The sequence below is a fragment of the Eubalaena glacialis genome, chromosome 5 (genome assembly GCF_028564815.1).
Source record: "Eubalaena glacialis isolate mEubGla1 chromosome 5, mEubGla1.1.hap2.+ XY, whole genome shotgun sequence".
Taxonomy (NCBI): Eukaryota; Metazoa; Chordata; class Mammalia; order Artiodactyla; family Balaenidae; genus Eubalaena; species Eubalaena glacialis.
This window is the reverse complement of record NC_083720.1, coordinates 22,089,116-22,113,538: the sequence shown is the minus strand read 5'-3', so window position 1 is coordinate 22,113,538 and position 24,423 is coordinate 22,089,116. Positions and strand designations below refer to the sequence as shown.

General features: G+C 38.9%; 1 protein-coding gene across 5 annotated transcripts in view; it reads right to left on the bottom strand.

The window, feature by feature from the left end:
* PDE5A (phosphodiesterase 5A) overlaps positions 1–24,423 on the bottom strand; it is a 146,484-nt gene that overhangs the window by 78,000 nt on the left and 44,061 nt on the right. For all 5 annotated transcript variants that reach the window (XM_061192022.1, XM_061192023.1, XM_061192025.1 and 2 more), the window contains exons 4-6: positions 5,194–5,265; positions 3,452–3,541; positions 260–397 (exon numbers count right to left, since the gene is read on the bottom strand). In XM_061192022.1, coding sequence (XP_061048005.1) covers positions 260–397; positions 3,452–3,541; positions 5,194–5,265 — 300 coding nt within the window. The remainder of the gene's footprint in view (positions 1–259; positions 398–3,451; positions 3,542–5,193; positions 5,266–24,423) is intronic.

Here is a 24,423-nt window from a genome sequence, read left to right as displayed (position 1 = left end):
CACACTGACATTACCAATGGTAACTGTAATACTAAGTGGAGGGTCGACAAGGTGAAAGGGTGCATTGAAGGCATCCTCCAACCTCACCTCTACCCCTTTTCCACCAAAACAGTTCACATTTGGATTGGCTTCACAGAAACAACCATATTCAGTTGGATCTGAGAGAGAGTTCTGAGGCCAACGTGAGGTTTAAAGCAGTGCTTTAAGGAATATAAATTTTTGTCTTTCTAAAAATAAAAAAGTCATACTCTGTACTCACGGAGCAATCTTCATCCACTATGAAAATGGTGCATTTCTGCACCTGCATGAAAGAGATAATAGTGGCAGCTATTTTCTTTAGAATTACTTCTAATGATTGTTGTTCTTCAAAAATTAGGCTAGCAAGGTCAAGCAGCACCTAGACAAAAAAATTAAGAGCTTACTATTAGTAATTGTTTGTAATTATTAAAGCAATACAATGATTTATATGGGTTGTAAGTTGTTTACATATAATCTAACAAGTTACAACCAAGTTGCCATTCAAGTGTTAAATACATACGTCTCTGCTTACTAACAAAATTTCCCTGTCCATTATTAGTACAATTGGTACACTGGTTAGGATCACAGACTCTGAAGCCAAAGTCAACCGTTTTTAATCCCGGCTTCCCCTCCTGCTAGCTTTGTGATCTAGGGCAAGTTTCTTGAAAATGGGGATAATAATAGTACCAAAATCATGGAGCTGTTGTGAGGACTAAATAAGTTAACATATATAAAGCATTTTGAACAGTGTCTGATACATAAAATACACTGTTGTTTTTGGTGATCCAAACTTCTGAGATCAACATTTATCAACACTGCCAGCATTTTCACAGAGCACAGCAAATACTGTCCAAAATAAACAAAGTTTTAAGAGTTCCTTTTGTGTTCTTCCTGATAATTTCTCTTTTCTTTACTTACACAGGATTTCATCTAGTCTCACAAAGTATTTGTGCAAGGAGCGGGGGAGAAAGGGTATTATAGAAAATTTATTGGAGGTGATACTATCCTTGCTGAGGCCTGAAAGATGAGCAGGAATTGTTCAGGTGAAGTGGGGAAGGAAAATATCTCAGTGAAAAAGAACTGAATTGAGAGAAAGTAGCATATTGCAAGTTTTGATCAAGTTTTATGAGAATATAGAGTGTAAAGAGGAGAACTAGGGAGATGAGATTGCAGAGGTAAGTGAATAAAGAACCTCAAAAGCCCTATCTTCTTTTCAAGCAGTTTGGACTGTGATGGATTGCAGGAGAGAAGTGACAAGAATCACAAGTATGTTTGTAAAAATGAGGACTGGATTAATGGGTGGCAAAAATGGAGCAGGGAGATGTCAGGAAGATGCTGGAGTTGAAGTCCATGGAAGGTCCACAGTCTTATTAACATAAGTTCTAAACAGAGAAATTAAAGGGTGGGGGAGATGAATTATCAAAGAGATAATGAAAAAGAATTACATAAAACCCAAGGGCTTAAGTCTCCAGACTGAAAGGAATGACCAGGTACCAGCATGATGAATGAAAAAAAGAATCATATGGTGAAATTCAGTTACAAAAGCAACAGTAAATAAATAATCCAAAAAGCTTATAGAAAAAAAAAAAAGCACCAAGAATCAGAACAATATGAATGCTAGTAGAAGACAGTACTACCTTTAAATCCTGAGAAACGAATTTTTCAATGCAGAATTTTATACCCAGCCAAATTGGTAGGATGGTACAATAGATATTTTCATACATGCAAGGACTCAGAGAGCTTACCTCACCAATACCGGTTCTCATGTAGTTAACTGAGAATGTGCTACACTAGAACAAGGGAGTAAACTGAGAAAAAAAGAGTTCTGGGATCCAGTGGATAACCAGTGGAGTCTTTCTAAGAAAGCAGTGAAGGAAAGTTCTACGATGACCCCTCTGCAGCAGGCATGGGGAAAAATAATTTTGCTTGAAAGAAGAAAGAGAGAGAACCTCAATTTGAAGATTCTCCATGAAAAAGAACTCAAGAGAATGCCTAAATAATGGAGAGTTTGCAGGGGGAGGGGGACCAACAACATGAGGCTACACTAGAGCAAGCAGTTCAAGGAAAAAAGAAGAGATTTCAGAAACAACAAGAAAAACTAAGTTATATAACAAAGGTAATTATGAACAACAACATTTCCATAATTAGTAAGAACAACATTTACATCACGGTACTTATAAACACTTTATTTTAAACTGCAACTTTAGAATTAACCTAGACAAAGCTTTAGAAAAGTCAAGCACGGTTGTAGCACAATACCAGATCTTCCTCGATTTACGACGGGGTTACATCTTGATAAATCCATTGTAAGTTGAAAATATTTAAAGTCGAAAATCTGTTTAATACACCCAACCTACTGAACATCACAGCTTAGCCCAGCCTACCTTAAACATACTCAGAACACTTATATTAGCCTACAGTTGGGCAAAATCATCTAACACAAAGCTTATTTTATAATAAAGTGTTGAATATCTCATATAATTTATTGAACACTGTACTGAAAGTGAAAACCAGAATGGTTGTGTGGGGACAGAATGGTTTTAAGTGTATTGGTTGTTTACCCTCGTGATGGCGTGGCTGCTGGGAGCTGCGGCTACTGCCACTGTCCAGCATCATGAGAGAGTGTCATGACATATATCACTATCCCAGGAAAAGATCAATATTCGAAATTCGAAGTATGGTTTCTACTGAATGTGTATAGCTTTCACACCATAGTAAAGTCGGAAAATTGTAAGTTTAACCAGTGTAAGTTGAGGACCATCTATATATATGTTATCAATGTGGGCAATATAAAAGAAAAAGTCCAGATAGGAAAAGCAGAGGTAAGGAGCAGTAATTGGGAAGGAGAGATGAGGGATGCTAAGATCCTCATTTTATAAAGCATGAAATAAGAGATGATGTCTCTATCAGTGTTCTACAGTGTTTCCTGAGCTTATTCCCATGCTTCTAGAAGTTCTCTACAATAATTTTCACATTTTGTATCTTTTGTTTTAATATGAATAATAAAATACAGAAGCATATTCTGGAAAAAAAAAAAAGAGATGATGTCTCTAATTCATAGAATAAGAACTAAAACTCTTAATATTACACGCACAACTCATCCAATAACTTTAAACAGTGACATAAAAATACTGGTACCATAATGGCAAAGTAAAGGGTGGTATAAGTTAAATAAATCTTCATCTGTTAACAGTGATAAAGCAACAGCTCATGGAAAATACAAAATGGAAAAAAAAACTATTAGAAGAAACAGTTAAAATATTTAGAAATTGAATCTGCACGGTTTGGATTTCTAATGATATATATATATACATCATTATATATATAATATATAACATATATATTATATATATATATATATATTACTTGGATAACAATTTAACCATTTTTTAAAAAAGAATTTCTACACTCTCTCTTTAGTAATCAGACTTGCCTGATTTCTCTTGTTCTCCAGCAGTGAAGTCTCATAGAGTTGAGCATTATGAAGAACAATTCCACAAAATGCCAAGTAAGCAGCAAAGTCCTAGAAAACAGGCAAGACAACAGCCAAATAAGAACTGTCAATAACCTGTCTTGTTATATTGCTTGAAACACAAACAACATTCAAAAATATTTACAGTTCAAATAAATATTTGGAAACCAACAGTGTAGATGTTTATTCTGCATAAAATTAGGAACTGATGCAAAGCAAGTGTTAGCTAAATGGTACAACCAGTAGATGACAACTGTTAACACAGTCTCCTAAAGTCATTCAGTAGTTGGAAATTAGCAAAGAGAAAGAGAGGAGACACAGATCTCTTTACACCATGTGAAACTGAAATTCACTCTATGCAAAATTTGGTGTAGTCTCTAAATGATATTAAGACTTAGGTTTAAGCTAAGACTATAAAAATAGCCTGTAAGTTATTATTGGGGCAAACTGAAAGCTCACAATCTTGTTAGGAGAATATTGGCAATAACAGTCCCATACTAAATTGCAAATTTAGTATTAGTTTAAATATATCATTTTAAACATAATATATCACCCTCATTATACTATACTAAGGTGATGTGCTCACAATTATACTAATTATTGATGAAAGGAAATCTTTACATGGCATACTTTATTCACAAGCATGAATCTATTTTGCCAAGAGATGATAAAGCCTAAGAATGCAAATCTTTCAAGAGGGGTTTACAGTAATGGACTATAAACAAATAACGGAGTAAATAGCCAGTCTAGAACCATGTTCCCCGCCAAATATCCTCAGGTGTCATTAACGCAATAGGAGACTAGATGTCTATTACACTGATTTAAAAAGGTACTTGCTATGTTCTGAAGCAATTAAGACACGGGGACCAACACTAGTGCCAACACAGCCTACAACATGAGACAAAAATAACTCTGTCTTGTTGGAATGTCTTCCAAAAGCTCCTATTAATTTTCAGGGGAGTGACAGAAATAGCAATGGGCTTGAATAGGAAGAATTCAGTGAGCTCCATGATATACATATAATTGCATATTTAAGAAGAGAAATAATAAAACCTACTGACAGAATGAAGTTATAAACAGGTTTAAGGGCTTCTGTCCTTAAAAGGAAAGCATGTCGATGTGGTGTGAGGAATGTATTCCTTCAGAGTTGGACAAGAAGGGTAATAAAATAATGCTGACTGCCACTCTTTCTGAAGCTAAATTCACTTCATTCAGCCTGAATTCACACCTTGGCGCCCCACCGTCTGCGTGCAAAGCTTATAAAACATTCTGCATTTGCTTCACCAGGAGGCAATTCTAATTTTAAGCTGACCTGCAGCACTGAACTTGGAGCAGTGCTGTAGGGACTTTACGTAATGTTAAATTTCTTGATAGCAGTGATGAAAGGTAAATGAGAGAGTTAGAACACCGTATCACCCCTCCGGATGGCCGCAACATGCACACAGCCCCGGGGGAGGCTTGGTGGCATGGTGAGGAGGCAGTGGGGACGGGGTTCTGTTGACTGAAGACCACAACTACTCCAAACTCAGGTCAGCACTGATTTAGCCAGAGGCAAGAGACACTTTAGAACATTTCGGATCATTTTAAACCATAATGTTTTTGTGATCAACAATTTCAGCAATCACTAATTCCAGAGGTCTATACAACTCTAAAGAGAAAGCATCTTCCTAAATTGAGATCATACCAGACCCAAGTTTTGGTACCTTTTCATCTTTTTCAGTGAATGTCCCACCATTTCCCGATTTCTTGTTGATGGCCTGGGCTACACCAACAACCTGGTATAAGAAGAGAACATTGGTAATTTCGTTGACTGAAATTATTGGTATAAATTCACCAAGCGTGTTTACAGAATAATTTCTACATGTGCTTTAAAATAACAATAAGCTACAAAATCAAAACAAACCCCTCAGCATCTGAACTAGTTCCGTATCATTTTGTACATTCTTTTTTCCTAATAAGAGTTCAAATGTTTCTAACTTCTTGGGTCCCAAACTATATTTGATTCTGGGATTTCATGCTGCCCTGTGAAAGAAATTATTGGCAATCACTTTTTATGTGAGTATTTTTCATGGCTTTTGAATAAAAAATAAACATTAAATTTATATCACATTTCAAATAGAATATATGATTAAATGAACATTTTATATTGGTTTTAAATATAATATTTCAAATGGGCTAAATGCTCTTTTACTAAAAATGAAATAGGACCAATGGCCAGTCACAGAATTTAAAATGCAGGAGGACCAATTAGGGTAAAAATAATTCTTAATGTAGGGATGTTGCCCAACTTCTTCTGAAATTTCTGAACTTGAAAATTATCTTACCTTCAATAGACTTACTTTGGTGGAAAGAAGTTTTATTGAAAAATAGACTGAGCCTTATTTCAAATCAGAAGGTGTTTGAAAGATAAACTACATCTTAAGAAGACTGAGCTAAACTCTGGGAATATGTCTTAAGTTTCCACAAAACATTTAGCAAGACTTTTAAGAACCTTCTCATCTTCCTACTTAAAAGCATATTTTACTTACCCATTGAGGTCCAACTTGAAGTTTGTGTTATTACCTTATTAGTCTTTTAAAGACCTTCAACTTACTTTTGCTTCCTCTTTACTACTTATAAATTCTACTTGTTTCCTCCTTCTACAATTTAATATCAGTGTAAAAAGCTATTATCCTCTAAATGGTTATACTTTAGAAATATAAAGTCCTGAGTTTTGTGTGGATGGTCCATTCTTTTTTCTCAGTTCACTCTAGCCCCTTAGCTTTAATAAATGGATATAAAAAATTCCCTTCCAAGATAGCAGAGCAAGGACAGAGAAATACATTCTTGTCTGATGTAGTTTTCTGTTCTCAACACGTTTCCTCCCCACCCTACAACAGAGTAAAGAGATGTTGATTTTAAAAAGGAGACTCATCCAATTATCCTGTACCTATTTTACACTCTTTAGCTCTTGGCGAACAGATTTCTCGATGCTCCAATCTCAATGACAAAATGCCTACAAAAGCCTCTGTCTAAGGTCAAAACGTCTGGACTGCAGCCAGGCACATTCACTTGAATATAACTGATGGGAGCCTCTTGAGGGTCACTGGGGTCTAATCCATAGTGCTACCAGTATAAGTTGGTGATTTTATTTTAAGCATTCATTCATTTACTCAACAAATATTGTGGTGACTACTGTGTACCAAGGAGTGATAAAAACGGGAGAAAGGCTACCCGGAAGGAGCTCAAGAATCAAGAATGGGTGATACATAAACATATATTTACAGCACACGTATGATCACTTTGATGATACAGATGCCCACAGATTGCTAAGAGCACAGAAGGGAGACCAAATATGCATAAAAGAGAAGGTTTCTCAGAAATGATGACATTTGAGTTTTTATTTGTCTTTAATAAATGGTTTGATAAAAGAAAGAGTTAAATTTTTAAATCTTCATTTTAAGGAAGAAGAGATTAAAACAGATAAAGAGACTGTTATGCAAACCTTCTCAGATAATTATACAGTATTACAAGAAGCATGTATTCATGTGCTGTTTGTACCTGGAGCCGTGTGAGTCAATGTACCATAAGCAAGACAATTTTCAACCAACACAACACTGTTCACGTAGTTCAATAACTGTTCTCCATTTCGAGAATTTCTACTTGATTCTTTTCTCAAACCCGCCGCCTCCTCCTCCTCCTCCTCCTTCTCTTCCTCTTTCTTTTTTTCCTTTAAATACTAGTGCCAGTTGTCCTTCATCTCTTAGAACATACTGAGTTTTGAGTGTAAGTTCGCCCATAGCAGGGACTGTTTTCCATGGGAGCCCCATGTCCCCTGAGTCATGAAGTGTCAGGCATAGCGACTTGCTGCTTGTCTGGCACTGCACTGATGGCGTGAACTTGAACTCCACACCCTGTGGGGCACAAGCCCTGCTCTCATGGTTCACTGGTGTCTCTTCTTTGTCTCGCAGCTGCAGGCAGAGGCAAGCTTTCCTGGTTGCTGAAAAGTTTTCCAGGCCTGGTTCCATGGATGGAACCTGCACAGACCTAGGCTTCCCGTGGGAGTTTAGTTTCCCCTCCCTGCTCCCACCGTGCCTGTGGAGGGGACTCATCACCCCTGCCTGCAGATGTTACCCACAGGCATTCACCCTACCATCCTGAGTCTCACATCTCCGAAGCCCATCTGGGCTTTGGTCATTCACGCTGCTTACCCTGGGTTCCCCTCTTTGTTTCTAATACCCGGGGATTTCCCTTTCTTGAGCTCATCTGTAATTTTTAAAATTGCTTTTGGTGAAACTTTATTCTCTACTTGTTTGCAGAATGGGGAGGTGGGTGGTGTTCTGCACCTGTTCAGTCTGGCAAACTGACCAGAAGTCTTGTTCACAGGCTTTAAACCCTGCTTTGTACCCCCTGAACACCAGCTCTTTACTATATTTAATTTTGTTCCCCTAACATCAGAGCAAGATATTAATCATTAGGCAACTTCATGGAATGAAGACTTCCAGTGAAGAATTTTTCATCCTTTCCAGTGACCAATTATTTCTCTCACTAGTAATTTTATAGATTTAGATATTAGAGGTTAATTTGTTTAAGGGATGATTATTTAAATATAATTAATTATTTTTTTAAAAAACAGGCAAGTTCTTTCAAGGTACTATTAGATCAGGAAAATATATCTGATACTCACATGTGCCTCAATACTTAGCTGGATGACATTTTAAAAATACCATTGATATAAACAACAGATAAAAATCAGAGAAAAGGTATAGTGTTTGTCCAAGGTAACATAAGACAGTAAAAGACAAAAAGACTTTGATTCTCCAAATTTCAAGGAGCCTAGCAAAACTTGCACCCCCTGGCCTCCTTGTGTTGATAAAAAGTCTTTCCTCCTTCTACCATCTATTGCTCCTTTAAACAAATTAATTTTCTTCAAGACAAGGTTTTTAAATGTCAGTTTTCAAGGACAGCTTTTATGGCAAGAATTTGTCAGACCTCATATCTGAGAGGCAAAGCCCCTAAAAATTTTAGCTTCCATACCAGAAGCCCAATCACTTCTGCCTACCTGCTATCTACCTGCAGTACTCTCAAACACCAATACTTTATGCTTTTTTTTTTTTTTTAAGCACAAAGAAGCTTCTCTGTTTTCTATTTCACTGGCACTTTTCAGAGCATAAATGAATATTATGTCCTCACAGGGTCAAGTGTTCTTTTAGGAATGCAAAGGGCAAGACATGACTCTCGCTGGGTGATCAGTGAGGAATGTGACAGCTGGTCGCTTCAGGGACAAGTGATAACTGCCACAGCGAGCAATTTCTTCTTCAATCAGCAGCTGCCCCGACCCTTACTGAGGCCATACATCAATCCCTACTATACATTTCCCTGTTCCTAGTTCCAGGGGATGCTCAGCATGGAGGCTAAAAGCCAGGGAGAAAAGGAACAAACTCTACAAATCTTAGCTATCCCTCTGTCCCACCTGCAGAGTGTCTCTATTATAATGACAGGATTCTAGACCACCTGTAACCTGAGCTGAAAACCTTACTTCACCAGGAAAACAAGAACTTAACGTAGACAGGAGCCAGTGGAGAATTCTTCCCAGTGCTCTTTTCAAACTTTCTTTTGACTCGGTCATTCATTCAGCAACAAATATTTTATTCAACAAATAATTAATACACGCCTTTAATATACCAGTCACTGTTCTAGACAATGAAGATGACTCAGTAGTGAACAAGACAGACACAAATCCCTGTACTCATGGAGCTGACATTCTAGTCCGAGTGTTAGGCTTGGAAGGGAATCCCACCCCCATCCTCTTGCCCACCCCTGTTTTACAGGTAAAATGAAACTGAGAGGGTTGACATGACCAATCCAGGCTTTTCCACCTCTCTTCCAAATCCTAGGCAATCAGCAAATTATGGTCATATTCCAGGTGGTAGGCAAAAGAATGGCCTCCAAAGATGTCCTCATCCTAATCCCTGGAACCTATGACTATGCTGCCTTAAATGACAAAAGGTACTTTGCAGATGTGATTAAGTTAAGGATCTGGAGACAGGGAGATTATCCTGAATCATGTGGGTGGACCCAATGCAATCACAAGAATCCTTATGATGGAAAGTGGGAGGCAGGAGAGTCAGACAGATTTTAAGATGCAGCTGCAGGGTTTGTTTTTTTTTTTTTTAAAGATCTTTTTTGTTATTTTGATGTTGACCATTTTTAGAGTCTTTATTGAATTTGTTACAATATTGCTTCTGTTTTATGTTTTTTTGGTTTTTTGACCTCGAGGCATGTGGGATCATAGTTCCCCGACCAGGGATCGAACTGAACCTACACCCCCTGCATTCGAAGCGTGGAGTCTTAACCACTGGACCGCCAGGTAAGTCCTGCGGCTGCAGGTTATGAAGATAGAAAGGGGCCACAAGCTAAGTGATGTGGGCAGCCTGTGGAAGCAGGAAAAGGCAAGAGAATAGATTCTTCTCTAGAGATTCCACATAGAAACACAGCCCTGCTGACCCTCTGTGTCAGCCCAGTGAGAACTATTTTGGACTCTGACCTCCAAAACTATAAGATAATACATTTGTGTTGTTTTAAGCCACTAAATTTCCAGTAGTTTTTTGCAGCAGCAATAACAAACTAATATGTTCCATTAGAATTACTCGTACATGCTCCCATTCCTTGTTCACTCTTCCTCACCTCACATTATATCTTGTGTTTCACCATCTAAATCCTCACTTTCTTTGAAAGCCCTGGCATCTCACTGCTAATTGTTTTCTTGCCTCAGTCCATCTATGACACTTAAGTCCAAATTTCCCTTCCTGGAACACTACTTTGCATATACAAGTCATCTCATTACTCAAAGCTTTTAATGGTTCCATGCATCCATCTATAGGACAAAAATTGAAGACTCTGATTCCATATGCTCAACCTGAACTAAAATCACTTACATGGGTCTTTGAAGTAGAATGCTACAAAGACCTTTGCTCACGTCATTCCTTGAAATATTACCTTCTAGTTTCTCAGCTGAGGCTGTCTCCAAAAAAGCTTCCCTTCAAAGCCCTCTGAAATTCTGTGTTGCAGCTGAGGGTGCTATAATCTGACAATGAGGTATTCTCATTTTTAACCTCATTTTTTCTGTTCACATCCAACTCAATTGTTTCCTAAGGACATGATTTATATCTTATGTCTTAAGGAAGCATCAGACTCTGAATGTACTCAGTGCTTCACAGATATTTGTTCTTGATGATAATGGGAGAAGTGTCAGATATCAAAGTTTTATTTAGGTGATGTACTTACTGGACAATTCACATCTGAATTATAGTTAATAAAATTTGCCCATTTTGGTGTGCTTGGTGAGGCCTGCATTAAGGGAGGGCTCTGGGACGTATGGAGCGCATTAAAGGACAGGTTTGGCTCAGGCTTTCAGAGGGGTCACCTTGGACAGGCCTGGCCCCTCCTCTCACGGTCGCCCAGACCTGAGCCCCCGCCTTCAGCGAGATCGTAGATTTCTTTGGTCTGGGCCAGAGCGGTCACCCTGCTTGTTGATCTAGGAGGAACTGAAATGGGCCAGAGAATGCTGTTCTCTAAGACAGCTTCCTGATCTGTATGCATTAGATTATACTCCATTGAAAGTTGTTACAAAGGGCGGAGTCAAGATGGAGGACTAGGATGATGCAGAATTCGTGTCTCTGCACAACTAGAGCACCTACCAGGCACTGGTGGGGGACCACGGACACCTAAGGGGATGGGAGGAACCCCCAGCAACCGGTTTGCGGGATCTTGGTTCCCAGGCTAGAGGTCAGGCCTGAGCTCCTGTGCTGGGAGCTCCGAGTCCAAACCACTGGACTAACAGAGAACTTCAGACCCCAGGGAATATTAATCAGACTGAGGCCTCCCGGAGGTCCTAATCTCAGCACCTAGACCCAGCTCTATCTAACTGCCTGCAAACTCCAGCGCTGGACACCTAAGGCCAAACAACCAGTAAAGGAGGAATACAGCCCCACCCATCAAAAAAAAAAAAAATGAAACGACAAAAAAGTACGTTACAAATGAAGGAACAAGGTAAAAACCTACAAGACTGAATAAATGAAGACGAAATAGGCAACCTACCTGAAAAAGAATTCAGAGTAAAGATAGTAAAGATGATCCAAAATCTCAGAAACAGAATGAAAAAAATACAAGAAACATTTAACAAGGATCTAGAAGAACTAAAGAGCAAACAAACAGTGACGCATACACAATAAATGAACTTAAAAATATTCCAGAAGGAATCAATAGCAGAATAACTGAGGCAGAAGAACGGATAAGTGAGCTGGAAGATAAAATGGTGGAAATAACTGCCAGGGAGCAGAATAAAGAAAAAAGAAAGAAAAGAATTGAGGACAGTCTCAGAGACCTCTAGGACAACATTAAATGCAGGAACATTCGAATTCTAGGGGTCCCAGAAGAAGAAGAGAAAAAACAAGGGACTGAGAAAATACTTGAAGAGATTATAGTCGCTCTGACATGGGAAAGGAAAGAGTCAATCAAGTCCAGGAAGCGCAGAGAGTCCCATACAGGATAAACCCAAAGAGAAACATGCCGAGACACATATTAATCAAACTATCAAAAATTAAATACAAAGAAAGAAAAAATATTAAGAGCAGGAAGGAAAAACAACAAATAACATACAAGGGAATCCCCATAAGGTTAACGGCTGATCTTTCAGCAGAAACTCTGCAAGCCAGAAGGGAGTGGCAGGACATATTTAAAGTGATGAAAGGGAAAAATCTACAACCAAGATTACTCTACCCAGCAAGGATCTCATTCAGATTCGACAGAGAAATTAAAACCTTTACACACAAGCAAAAGTTAAGAGAATTCAGCACCACCAAATCATCTTTACAGCAAATGCTAAAGGAACTTCTCTAGGCAGGAAACACAAGACAAGGAAAAGACCTACAAAAACAAACCCAAAACAATTAAGAAAATGGTAATAGGAACATATATATCGATAATTACCTTAAATGTAAATGGATTAAATGCTCCAACCAAAAGACATAGACTGGCTGAATGGATACAAAAACAAGACCCATATATATGCTGTCTACAAGAGACCCACTTCAGACCTAGGGACACATACAGATTAAAAGTGAGGGGATGGAAAAAGATATTCCATGCAAATGGAAATCAAAAGAAAGCTGGAGTAGCAATTCTCATATCAGACAAAATAGACTTTAAAATAAAGACTATTACAAGAGACAAAGAAGGACACTACATAATGATCAAGGGATCGATCCAAGAAGAAGATATAACTATTGTAAATATTTATGCACCCAACATAGGAGCACCTCAATACATAAGGCAAATACTAACAGCCATAAAAGGGGAAATCGACAGTAACACAATCATAGTAGGGGACTTTAACACCCCACTTTCACCAATGGACAGATCATCCAAAATGAAAATAAAAAAGGAAACACAAGCTTTAAATGATACATTAAACAAGATGGACTTAATTGATATTTATAGGACATTCCAACCAAAAACAACAGAATACACTTTCTTATCAAGTGTTCATGGAGCATTCTCCAGGATAGACCATACCTTGGGTCACAAATCAAGCCTTGGTAAATTTAAGAAAACTGAAATCATATCAAGTACCTTTTCCGACCACAACGCTATGAGACTAGATATCAATTACAGTAAAAAAGCTGTAAAAAATACAAACACAGGGAGGCTAAAGAATACACTACTAAATAACCAGGAAATCACGGAAGAAATCAAAGAGGAAATCAAAAAGTACCTAGAAAAAAAATGACAATGAAAACACAACAACGCAAAACCTATGGGATGCAGCAAAAGCAGTTCTAAGAGGGAAGTTTATAGCAATACAATCTTACCTCAAGAAAGAAGAAAAATCTCAAATAAACAACCTAATCTTACACCTAAAGCAACTGGAGACAGAAGAACCAAAAAACCCCAAAGTTAGCAGAAGGAAAGAAAGCATAAAGATCAGATCAGAAATAAATGAAAAAGAAATGAAGGAAACAATAGCAAAGATCAATAAAACTAAAAGCTGGTTCTTTGAGAAGATAAACAAAATTGATAAACCATTAGCCAGACTCATCAAGAAAAAAAGGGAGAAGACTCAAATCAACAGAATTAGAAATGAAAAAGGAGAAGTAACAACTGACACTGCAGAAATACAAAGGATCATGAGAGATTACTACAAGCAACTATATGCCAATAAAATGGACAACCTGTAAGAAATGGACAAATTCTTAGAAAAGTACAACCTTCTGAGACTGAACCAGGAAGAAATAGAAAATATAAACAGACCAATCACAAGCACTGAAGTTGAAACTGTGATTAAAAATCTTCCAACAAACAAAAGCCCAGGACCAGATGGCTTCACAAGCAAATTCTATCAAACATTTAGAGAAGAGCTAACACCTATCCTTCTCAAACTCTTCCAAATATAGCACAGGGAGGAACACTCCCTAACTCATTCTACCAGGCCACCATCACCCTGATACCAAAACCAGACAAAGATGTCACAAAGAAAGAAAACTACAGGCCAATATCACTGATGAACGTAGATGCAAAAATCCTCAACAAAATAATAGCAAACAGAATCCAACAGCACATTAAAAGGATCACACACCATGATCAAGTGGGGTTTTTCCCAGGAATGCAAGGATTCTTCAATATATGCAAATCAATCAACGTTATACGCCACATTAACAAATGAAGGAGAAAAACCATACGATAATCTCAATAGATGCAGAAAAACATTTCGACAAAATTCAACACCCATTTATGATAAAAACGCTCCAGAAAGTAGGCATAGAGGGAACCTACCTCAACATAATAAAGGCCATATATGACAAGCCCACAGACAACATCGTTCTCAATTGTGAAAAACTGAAACCATTTCCTCTAAGATCAGGAACAAGACAAGGTTGCCCACTCTCACCACTACTATTCAACATAGTTTTGGAAGTTTTAGCCACAGCAATCAGAGAAGAAAAAGAAATAAAAGGAATCCAAATCGGAAAAGAAGAAGTAAAACTGTCACTGTTTGCAGATGACATGATACTATACATAGAGAATCTTAAAGATGCTACCAGAAAACTACTAGAGCTACTGAATAAATCTGGTAGAGTAGCAGGACACAAAATTAATGTACAGAAATCTCTTGCATTCTTATACACTAATGATGAAAATTCTGAAAGAGAAATTAGGGAAACACTCCTATTTACCACTGCAGCAAAAAGAATAAAATACCTAGGAATAAACCTACTTAAGGAGACAAAAAACCTGTATGCCTGTATGCACAAAACTATAAGACACTGATGAAAGAAATTAAAGATGATACAAACAGATGGAGAGATTACCACGTTCTTGGATTAGAAGAATCAACATTGTGAAAATGACTACACTATCCAAAGCAATCTACAGATTCAGTGCAATCCCTATCAAACTACCAATGGCACTTTTCACAGAAGTAGAACAAAAAATTTCACAATTTCTATGGAAACACAAAAGACCCCGAATAGCTAAAGCAATCTTGAGAAAGAAAAATGGAGCTGGAGGAATCAGGCTCCCTGACTTCAGACTATACCACTAAGCTACAGTAATCAAGACAGTATGACACTGGCACAAAACCAGAAATATAGATCAATGGAACAGGATACAAAGCCCAGAGAGAAACCCACGCACATATGGTCACCTTCATCTTTGATAAAGGAGGCAAGAATATGCAATGGAGAAAAGACAGCCTCTTCAATAAGTGGTGCTGGGAAAACTGGACAGCTACATGTGAAAGAATGAAATTAGAACACTTCCTAACACCATACACAAAAATAAACTCAAAATGGATTACAGACCTAAATATAAGGCCAGACACTATAAAACTCTTAGAGGAAAACATAGGCAGGACACTCTATGACATAAATCACAGCAAGATCCTTTCTGACCCACCTCTGAGAGAAATGGAAATAAAAACAAAAATAAACAAATGGGACCTAATGAAACTTAAAAGCTTTTGCACAGCAAAGGAAATCATAAACAAGACGAAAAGACAACCCTCAGAATGGGAGAAAATATTTGCAAATGAAGCAACTGACAAAGGATTAATCTCCAAATTATACAAACAGCACATGCAGCTCAGCATCACAAAAACAAACAACCCAATCCAAAAATGGGTAGAAGACCTAAATAGACATTTCTCCAAAGAAAACATACAGATTGCCAACAAACACATGAAAGGATGCTCAACATCACTAATCATTAGAGAAATGCAAATCAAAACTACTCTGAGGTATCACCTCATACCGGTCAGAATGGGCATCATCAAAAAATCTACAAACAATAAATGCTGGAGAAGGTGTGGAGAAAAGGGAGCCCTCTTGCACTGTTGGTGGGAATGTAAACTGATACAGCCACTATGGAGAACAGTATGGAAGTTCCTTTAAAAACTAAAAATAGAACTACCATATGACCCAGCAATCCCACTACTGGGCATATACCCTGAGAAACCCATAATTCAAAAAGAGTCATGTACCACAATGTTCATTGAAGCACTATTACAATAGCCAGGACATGGAAGCAACCTATGTGTCCATCGACAGATGAATGGATAAAGAAGATGTGGCACATATATACAACGGAATATTATTTTGCCATAAAAAGTAACAAAATTGCGTTATTTGTAGTGAGGTGGATGGACCTAGAGTCTGTCATACAGAGTGAAGTAAGTCAGGAAGAGAAAAACAAATACCGTATGCTAACACATATATATGGAATCTAAAAAAAAAAAAAAGGTTCTGATGAACGTAGGGGCAGGACAGGAATAAAGACGCAGACATAGAGAATGGACTTGAGGACATGGGGAGGGGGAAGGGTAAGCCAGGACGAAGTGAGAGAGTAGCATTGACATATACACACTACCAAATGTAAAATAGATAGCTAGTGGGAAACAGCTGCATAGCACAGGGAGATCAGCTCAGTGCTTTGTGACCACCTAGAGGGGTGAGATAGGGAGGGTGGGAGGGAGATGCAAGAGGGAGGGGATATGGGGATATATGTATACATATAGCTGATTCACTTTGTTATACAGCAGAAACTAACACAACACTGTAAAGCAATTATACTCCAATAAAGATGTTAAAAAAAATTTTTGCCCATTTTTTTCTCTGCTCTTTGCTTGATATTAGGAGGTCTGTCCACATACAAAAACTTCGTGTGTCAGTAAGAAATACGTACTCTTAATAAGCCTTTACTTATGGAGTTGAAACTTATAGCCTAAAACGGCTTTGGGAGAGTGGGAAAGAAAAGCTTGAGATTGTTAGTTTTAATTTTTAATTTTAAAAATACAGTAAATATCCATGTCCTTGTCATCTAGAACAGTGGTAAAATGGGGCTTGTTAAAACACAGCTTGCTGGATCCCATCCCCAGAGTTTCAGAGTCAGAGATCTGGGTTGGCTCCTGAGAACTTGTTTTACTAAAAGTTCTCAGGTGATGCCAAATGCTGCTGGTGTAGGGACAGAAAACACTTTGAGAGCCATTGATATAGAACTACTAAGCATTAATATTTGTTAATGTTTCCTCTTTTTTTTTAAGTTAAATTAAGATAACAACAAATTGGACTTTTTCCTTCCCAGTCTCATTGTATTCCATGCCAAATTTTGCTCATTTGATCCCCAAATGTTTGGGTTGTTTGCAATTTTTTGCTATTACAAATAATCCACATTGAACATCTCGGTATGGGTCTCCTTGTGCACATGTGCGAGAGCTTCTTTGATGAAATCTTCAAAGGATTACAGAAATTTATATTTATCAGCAATGTATAAGGGTTCTTGCTAACCTCACGTCCTAACCAACCCCTAGTATTATAAGGCTAAATTTTTAACCTCTGTCTATCTGTTGGGTATAAAAATGTATCTCATTATTGCTTTAATTTGCATTTCCCTGCTTACTAGAGAGCTTTTTAATTATTATTGCTTTTTAGTTATTACTGGCTACATTGGTTTTCTTCTTCTGTGTTGCCTATGTGTACCTTTGCCAATTTTGACCTTTTTGTTGTTTTGGGTTGTCTGGCTTTCATTAATGAATTTGAGAATCAAGGTTTGATATTTCTTTAAATGGTAAGACTGACTTTACTTGGTTGGGACTCATTTTATCCCTCTGTATGTACAGGCACTGCTACACCTCTTTCTCTCAGGAGTATGTTTATCGATCTTCCAGGGTTGGAAGACAAGACAGGAACGCGTATAGAAGTGGATGATTTTAGTTTATTCTCACAGCCTGGGTGGCCAGGAAGAGGGAGCCAAGGTGAAGGGAAGCTTCTAGGAAGTTGAAAGATATAAAGAGCAGTGCCCTGAAGATAACTGGCATCAGAAATACATGATTGATGGCCAGCGGCCCTAATATAGTTAGTTAATAAACCTATTCACAGCCAAAAAGAAAAAAAAAAAAAGAAGAAAGAAAGAAAAAAACTTATAATGCCAAAAAGTTTGTCACTTAAAAAAAGGAAAAGGGAGGGCCTGTTACGTAACAGGCACTTTGTCTGTTAATCCATCTAACCTTTGTCACAACCCTTTCAGGTAGATATTATTATTCCCATTTTATCACAAGGGCAGCTGATGTTCAGAAAAGTTAAATAGGTAGTGCAAGAATGTGCAGACCCAGATGCTCTCCAGGTCTGATCCCAAAGCTTGTGTTCTTCCTGCTTCTCCCCCGCAGGGGAAAGTGAAACCAGCACTAGTGTATATAAAATACAGGTTCGTAAGTACTATTGTTTAAACTAGAGGAATCATGAAGACCACTGGTTTTCCAGTACATCCAAGACTGTCTTCAGACCCCATACATATGCTTATCTTTTTAAAGCATGCTTTCATCAAAGGGAATGGAACACTTTCAAAACTATAACTTTAAGAAACAAAGACAGGGCTTCCCGGGTGGTGCAGTGGTTGAGAGGCCGCCTGCCAATGCAGGGGACACGGGTTCGAGCCCTGGTCCAGGAAGATCCCACATGCCGCGGAGCAACTAAGCCCGTGTGCCACAACTACTGAGCCTGCGCTCTAGAGCCCACGAGCCACAACTACTGAGCCCGTGTGCCACAACTACTGAAGCAGGCGTGCCTAGAGCCCGTGCACTGCAACGAAGAGTAGCCCCCGCTCACTGCAACTAGAGAAAGCCCACGTGCAGCGACGAAAACCCAACTCAGCCAAAAATAAATAAATAAAATAAATTTTAAAAAAAGAAACAAAGACAAATCCAAAGTGGCTGCTTAAAAGTTCTGCTTTCTTTGACTTCAATTATAAACCTTAAAGACACATTTTTATAGCCAAGAACTACTTACGTAACATAAAGAATCCTATGTTTCAGGCGAAAACAGGTAATAATGCAGTTTCAAAAATAAGCAGATTATTCAAGGAAAAGCAGAATTAGTCTCTGATGATAAAAATCAGAACTGTGTTGCCCATGGGTTATGGGCATTGACAGAGGTGATGAAAGTGTTCTCTGTCTTGACTGGGGTGTTATACAGATGAATAAACATTTGTCAAACTCATCAAACTGTACATGAAGATCTGCATATTTCACTGTATGTAAACTTTAATTTGGTTTTCAAAAAGTATTTGAAAGTCTTAAAAGTAAATTTGTAATTACTGATGATATTTGAAAGTGGTGGTCCACGTGCTGAGTTCTCAGCTGTCCTGGAGCATGCTGAGGTCCTGACCATCTGCTCTGTGCTATCAGGCAGGACGGATGCTCCCCAGATGGCACCAGGACAAATCCACCTCTGGGGGTCATTAGCTGTCCTGCCCTGGGAACGTCCAGTGGGAGAGGTGCCAACCTGAGACTGCATTCCTTCCAGACAAGGGGATGCTGGGAATAATTCTTAATCCTAGCGTTTATTCTTATCCCTTTGAGCGCACTCACACACACACACACAATTTCCTCTTCCTTGCCAAATACGAAACTCTCTGCCACACCAGCTTTTAAGCAATGAGGTGTAAAGGTCTTAGATCCACAGGGACCTGCTGCCTTCTAATCAGACCTTTCTGTCCACTGGGATAGAGAGATTCAGGCCTGAGACAGAGCAGCACATAACCATTATGAGCAGAGTCTCCTTCTGTGCCCTTTAAAAACTACAGAGACGCAAAGGGTACACAGCAGAAAGGAGCCTGCTGTCTTTCCCATGGCAGGGTACGCTCAGTGTTTACCATTTTTATTTAACTTTCCATTCCTCCGTTTGTCTGGCCTTGCAACACTCCAAAGGGAGGGAACAGCCATTTTCTGAACCTCCACTAGGTGACGAGCTCTGTGGTGGGCACTGTCACGTTCCTTGTCTCACTGTGACCACTGTCAAACCCCCCACTGTGTGTCTGTACCTCATGTTGAAACTTCACAGACAAGTCACCTTAAGCACAGATTGGTGAAGAAAGTTGCTCAAGGAATCACTGATCTTAAACCAGCACTCAAGATAGTTGTTTTGCTAGAGTCGGAACTCTTTCTTTCAAACTCTATCTCTCTGCCTAATTGGGAATAAGTCCAAAACAACAATAAAAAAAATTGTGTCCTCAATATATATTGTACAAACTGCACTTTGTATCAGAATAATTCTATCACTGTTATGCCCACCACTACACATGACATTGCCAAAACTGACTTCAGAGCCTTGGATCTATTTAATAACTATGATTTATTTTCAGGGTGGTGTCCTGCGTTCTGCCAGGTGCTGGCCTGCAAAGCACACCCTGGACAGTGTTGTTGGATTTGGACTCTGTTAACCCAGGATTGAGTTTGTTCCAGTACTGCCTGCACTTACAACAGGTCCATGCCTCTATACCCTGGCCAGGTGCTGTGCTAGTAAAGCTTCCTGATAATTACAGGGTAAAGGGGTGCGCTCATAAATGTGGACCTAATACAAACAGAGGAGAAATAACACAGCAAAAGTGGCAAAAAGCAAGTTTCATGCATGAAAACACTGAATAGGCTGAATCTCACTTGCAAATTAAAGGTGGTATCAAAGGAACGCCATCTCAATGGGAGTTGAACTAAATGTTCAGATCAGTGTTCTTGCCTCTCCTGGACCATCTAACTGCATCATAGCCAGTTAGATATTCACATCATAGAAGCTAGATATTCCTAACATTTAACTTAAGAGATCCAGGGGAAAAATGTATGTGTGTTTATAATTTTTTTACACTCAACAAATCCTTCGTATAGAGAACTTATAATATTTTACCTCTAAGTGCTTTTTCCTCCAAATGGAAGATGAGCCTGAAAAGACAATCATATATGAAAGCTCAGATGCAGACAGACACCAGTCTCACTAGCAAAACTCCTAGTTTTAGGTGTTACCAGCACAAAGAGACATGCCCTCCTCCACACAGCTATGTCAGATAATATACAAAGCATTTAATTTGGAATCATTGTTGGCAACTCTAGATTTTATCATTCTATTATTCCAGTCCATAATTTGCATTTTCAAAAACTAAAACAGTAAAAAGAGTTGGTTGGTAGCTTTTCAGGTACAATCGTTAATAAAGATGAAAGAAGGTAATTATTTCACAGTGAGAAAAATGCAGGCTTAGAATAAGATGACATGGGTATCAATTCCAGCTCTGCTACTTAATAGATATGGAATATTAGGAAATTTCCTTAACTTGATGAAGTCCATATTTCTTCATCTAAAATGGGGAGGATAACATCAATACAAAATAGTTATTACTGATCTCTAAGGGTCGGCAGGAAGATCTTAGTCCTACTACTATTTACCACATAGCCTTGATTAAATTTCTACCTGAAATCCCTTAATTTGTCAATCTACTTTGGTTTCCATGCTTCAAGATGGCAGAGAAACATTTTTGAAAAAGAAGCTCTCAGGTCAGCTAGCATTATTGCATACCACAGATGCAGTTTAAATGTCACCTCCTCTGTGAAGCATTCTTGTCTCACCTTGCTCTCATGGAGCCTACAGTCTAGGGAGGGGAAACAGAAATGAACCCATAAGTTAATATGTAGTATGTCGAATGGTGATTAAGTGCTTAAGTGTCATGAAGAAAACAGCAGGGATAGAAATAATGGTAGATAGTCAATAAGGATGGCTGAAGAAAGTCTTCCTGAGATGTCATTTGAGTAAAAACCTGAAGGAGGTGACAGACTGAGCCATGTGGAGAACTAGGCAAAGGAACTTCAGACAAGGAAACAGCAAGTGCAAAGGCCCTGGGGTGAAGAGAAAACAACAACAGTGTGCTAGAGAGGATTGGCAGGGGGAGACAATAGGTGAGATAAGAGGGGCTTCGGGAGCCAGGTCATGGGGGACCTTTCTTAGACAGTGAAGTGGAAATCCACTGCAGGGTTCTGAGCAGGGGAGGGATGAGATCTAGCATGTTTTCTAAAATTTGTGTTGAGAATAGACTGAAGGGCGTTAAAGGCTTGAAGCAGGGACACTAGTTAGGGAGGCTACTATAATAATTCAGGTGCTCCATACTGATGGCTCCACACTGAAGCTCCAGTGTGGTAGAAGTACAGGTGGAGAGCAGTGATTGAAGGGAAAGTCAAGGGTGTTTCCTGATCAGCTGGATATCTACTGTGGGGGAAAGAAAGAAGGAATTTAGCCTGATTTTAGCCTTTAAGGAATTTAGCCTGAATAGCGGGGATGACAGAGAAGTTAAGTGTGGTGGGGATGAGTATAGAGCAGGTTTAGTGGGAAGGAAGATTAGGAGTGATGTTTTAGACATATTAAGTTCACGATGCCCGTTAGACATATACAGGTAGAGAAGTCAAGTAAGCAGTTGAATATATGAGTTTAAATTGAAGAAACAATACAGTTGCAATACAAGTTTCGTTGGCAAGCAAATGGTATTTAAAACTATGAGAGTAAATAAAATCACATAAGCAGTGAGTGAAGGTCCAGGGCTGAGCCATTTAGCAGTGTTGTGATGAGTGGGCACCAGCTAAAGAGACAGAGAGGCAGTCAGAGAGATGGGAGGAAAACCCTGGGGAGTCTGAGGTCCTGGAGAGCAAGTGAAGACAATCTGTCCTGGAGAAATGAGTGATCAACAATGCCACATGCTGCCGACCTGCCGGGTAAGGTGAGTATTGAGAAATGATCATAAGCTCCTGCCCTATGGATGCCATGCGACCCTGCCAAGAGTGGTTTCCACAGAGCGGTGAGGGTGAAGGCTTGGGTGGATTATGCTCCGGAGAGTGGAAGGAAATGGAAATGGCAAACGTGGACAACTCTTTCAAAGAGTTTAGCTCTGATGGTAATCAGAGAAATGGTGATCTCTGAAAGGAGATATGTAGTCCAATGAGCGTTTGCTTTTGTTTTTAAGATGGGAGAAATAACAGTGTGTTTGTATGCTGATAAACCAGTTTGGTAGAAAGGGGAATTTTGGTGACTCTGGTCACAGAGGGGAGAGCTGCTGAGCCGCGTCTTGGAGCAGATGAGATGGGATGAGATCTGGTGCACAAGTGCAAGACTGACCTTTGTTATTTCACAGATGGTTAATGTAAAAGGGAAACCAGAGGATGTAAACTCAGATGCAAGAGCAGGGGGAAAGAGACTGCGGAAGTTCTCTTGTGGAATTATTCCTGTAACTGCTTTATTTTTCACTGAAAGAGTAAGCAAGACCACCGGATGAAAGTGGAGATGGGGATGCAGTGCTGAGACTTGAGGAGAGAGGAGAAAGGAAAAGAGCTAATGGTTTTGATCCCCACAAACCAATTCTCTCCATTGCATGTTTTATTCTAGGGAATATCACAATTCTCCCCACTAGAAAGTATTCTAGATTCTTCCTTCTACTTAACCCTCCATCAAATCAATCCCTCAACCACCTAAACAGAAGTGTAACAAATCCACTCCTAGTCTGGATTATGCAAAAGCCTCCTTACCAACTTCCCTGCTTCCAGACCCAGGACTTCCTCCGTGTATGAACAAATATGGAAACCAAAATCTATCAAGTGTCAAATTATGTGGCTCTGGGTTAGAGATTAAACAAAGAAAACTCTTCATCCTTAATGCTATGGCCACACAGATCTTTAAATGACAGCAAATGTTTCTTGGCTTAAAAAAAAAAAAAAAATCCAGCACCTCTTTCGCATGGCAGTTTGAGGACACTTCATGATCTTGCCTCAGCTGGGCTGCACAGCCTTGCCTCCAGTGCCAAGGTATTTACTAGACAGGTTCCCTCCAATCTTGATCCATGAGGGAGGCAGAAAACAATGGTGCAGAGAAATAATAAGGATGCACCAGTGAGCATTTTCCATGGGCATTAAGCAGCAAAGTACCTAAGCTACACACAAACAGTGATCTCATGAAGACCTGCATTTGTGACATAATATTTTAGAAGACTTTTAATACCTCGATGGTTTGCCACAGCTCAAACGGCAGGCATCTTCCTCTTCTTCTCCTCAGCCCTCCTCTTTTAATTCTACTTCCTCTTTTCCCTTTGATTCAAGCCAATTTGGCAGAGCACACACCCCAGCTTGCCACCTTATTTAAACCTAGTCGGTGTTACCTCTGGTAGTTCATATTATTTTTAGTATATGAAAGGTTGAGAAGCACTAATTTTTAAGATATTATTTTTTTATTGAAGTATGGCTGATTTATAACGTTTCAGGTGTACAGCAAAGTGACTCAGTTTACACACACACACACACACACACACACTATTCTTTTTCAGATTCTTTCCATTATAGGTTATTAGAAAATATTGAATATAGTTTCCTGTGCTATACAGTAGGCCCTTGTTGTTTAAGATATTATTTTAATTAACAAGCAGAGTTCCTCATTTATCATCTGACCAGTTTTAAGGAAAGAGACTAAAGCCTCAAAATGCACATAGTACTTTTGGTGGTTTCACAACATCTCCACACATTCTTTGATACTCTTCTCTTCAAGAGGTGGAACCTAACTGCCCTCCCCAAGTTTGGGCTGGACCTGATGCCTGGCTTCTGATGAACG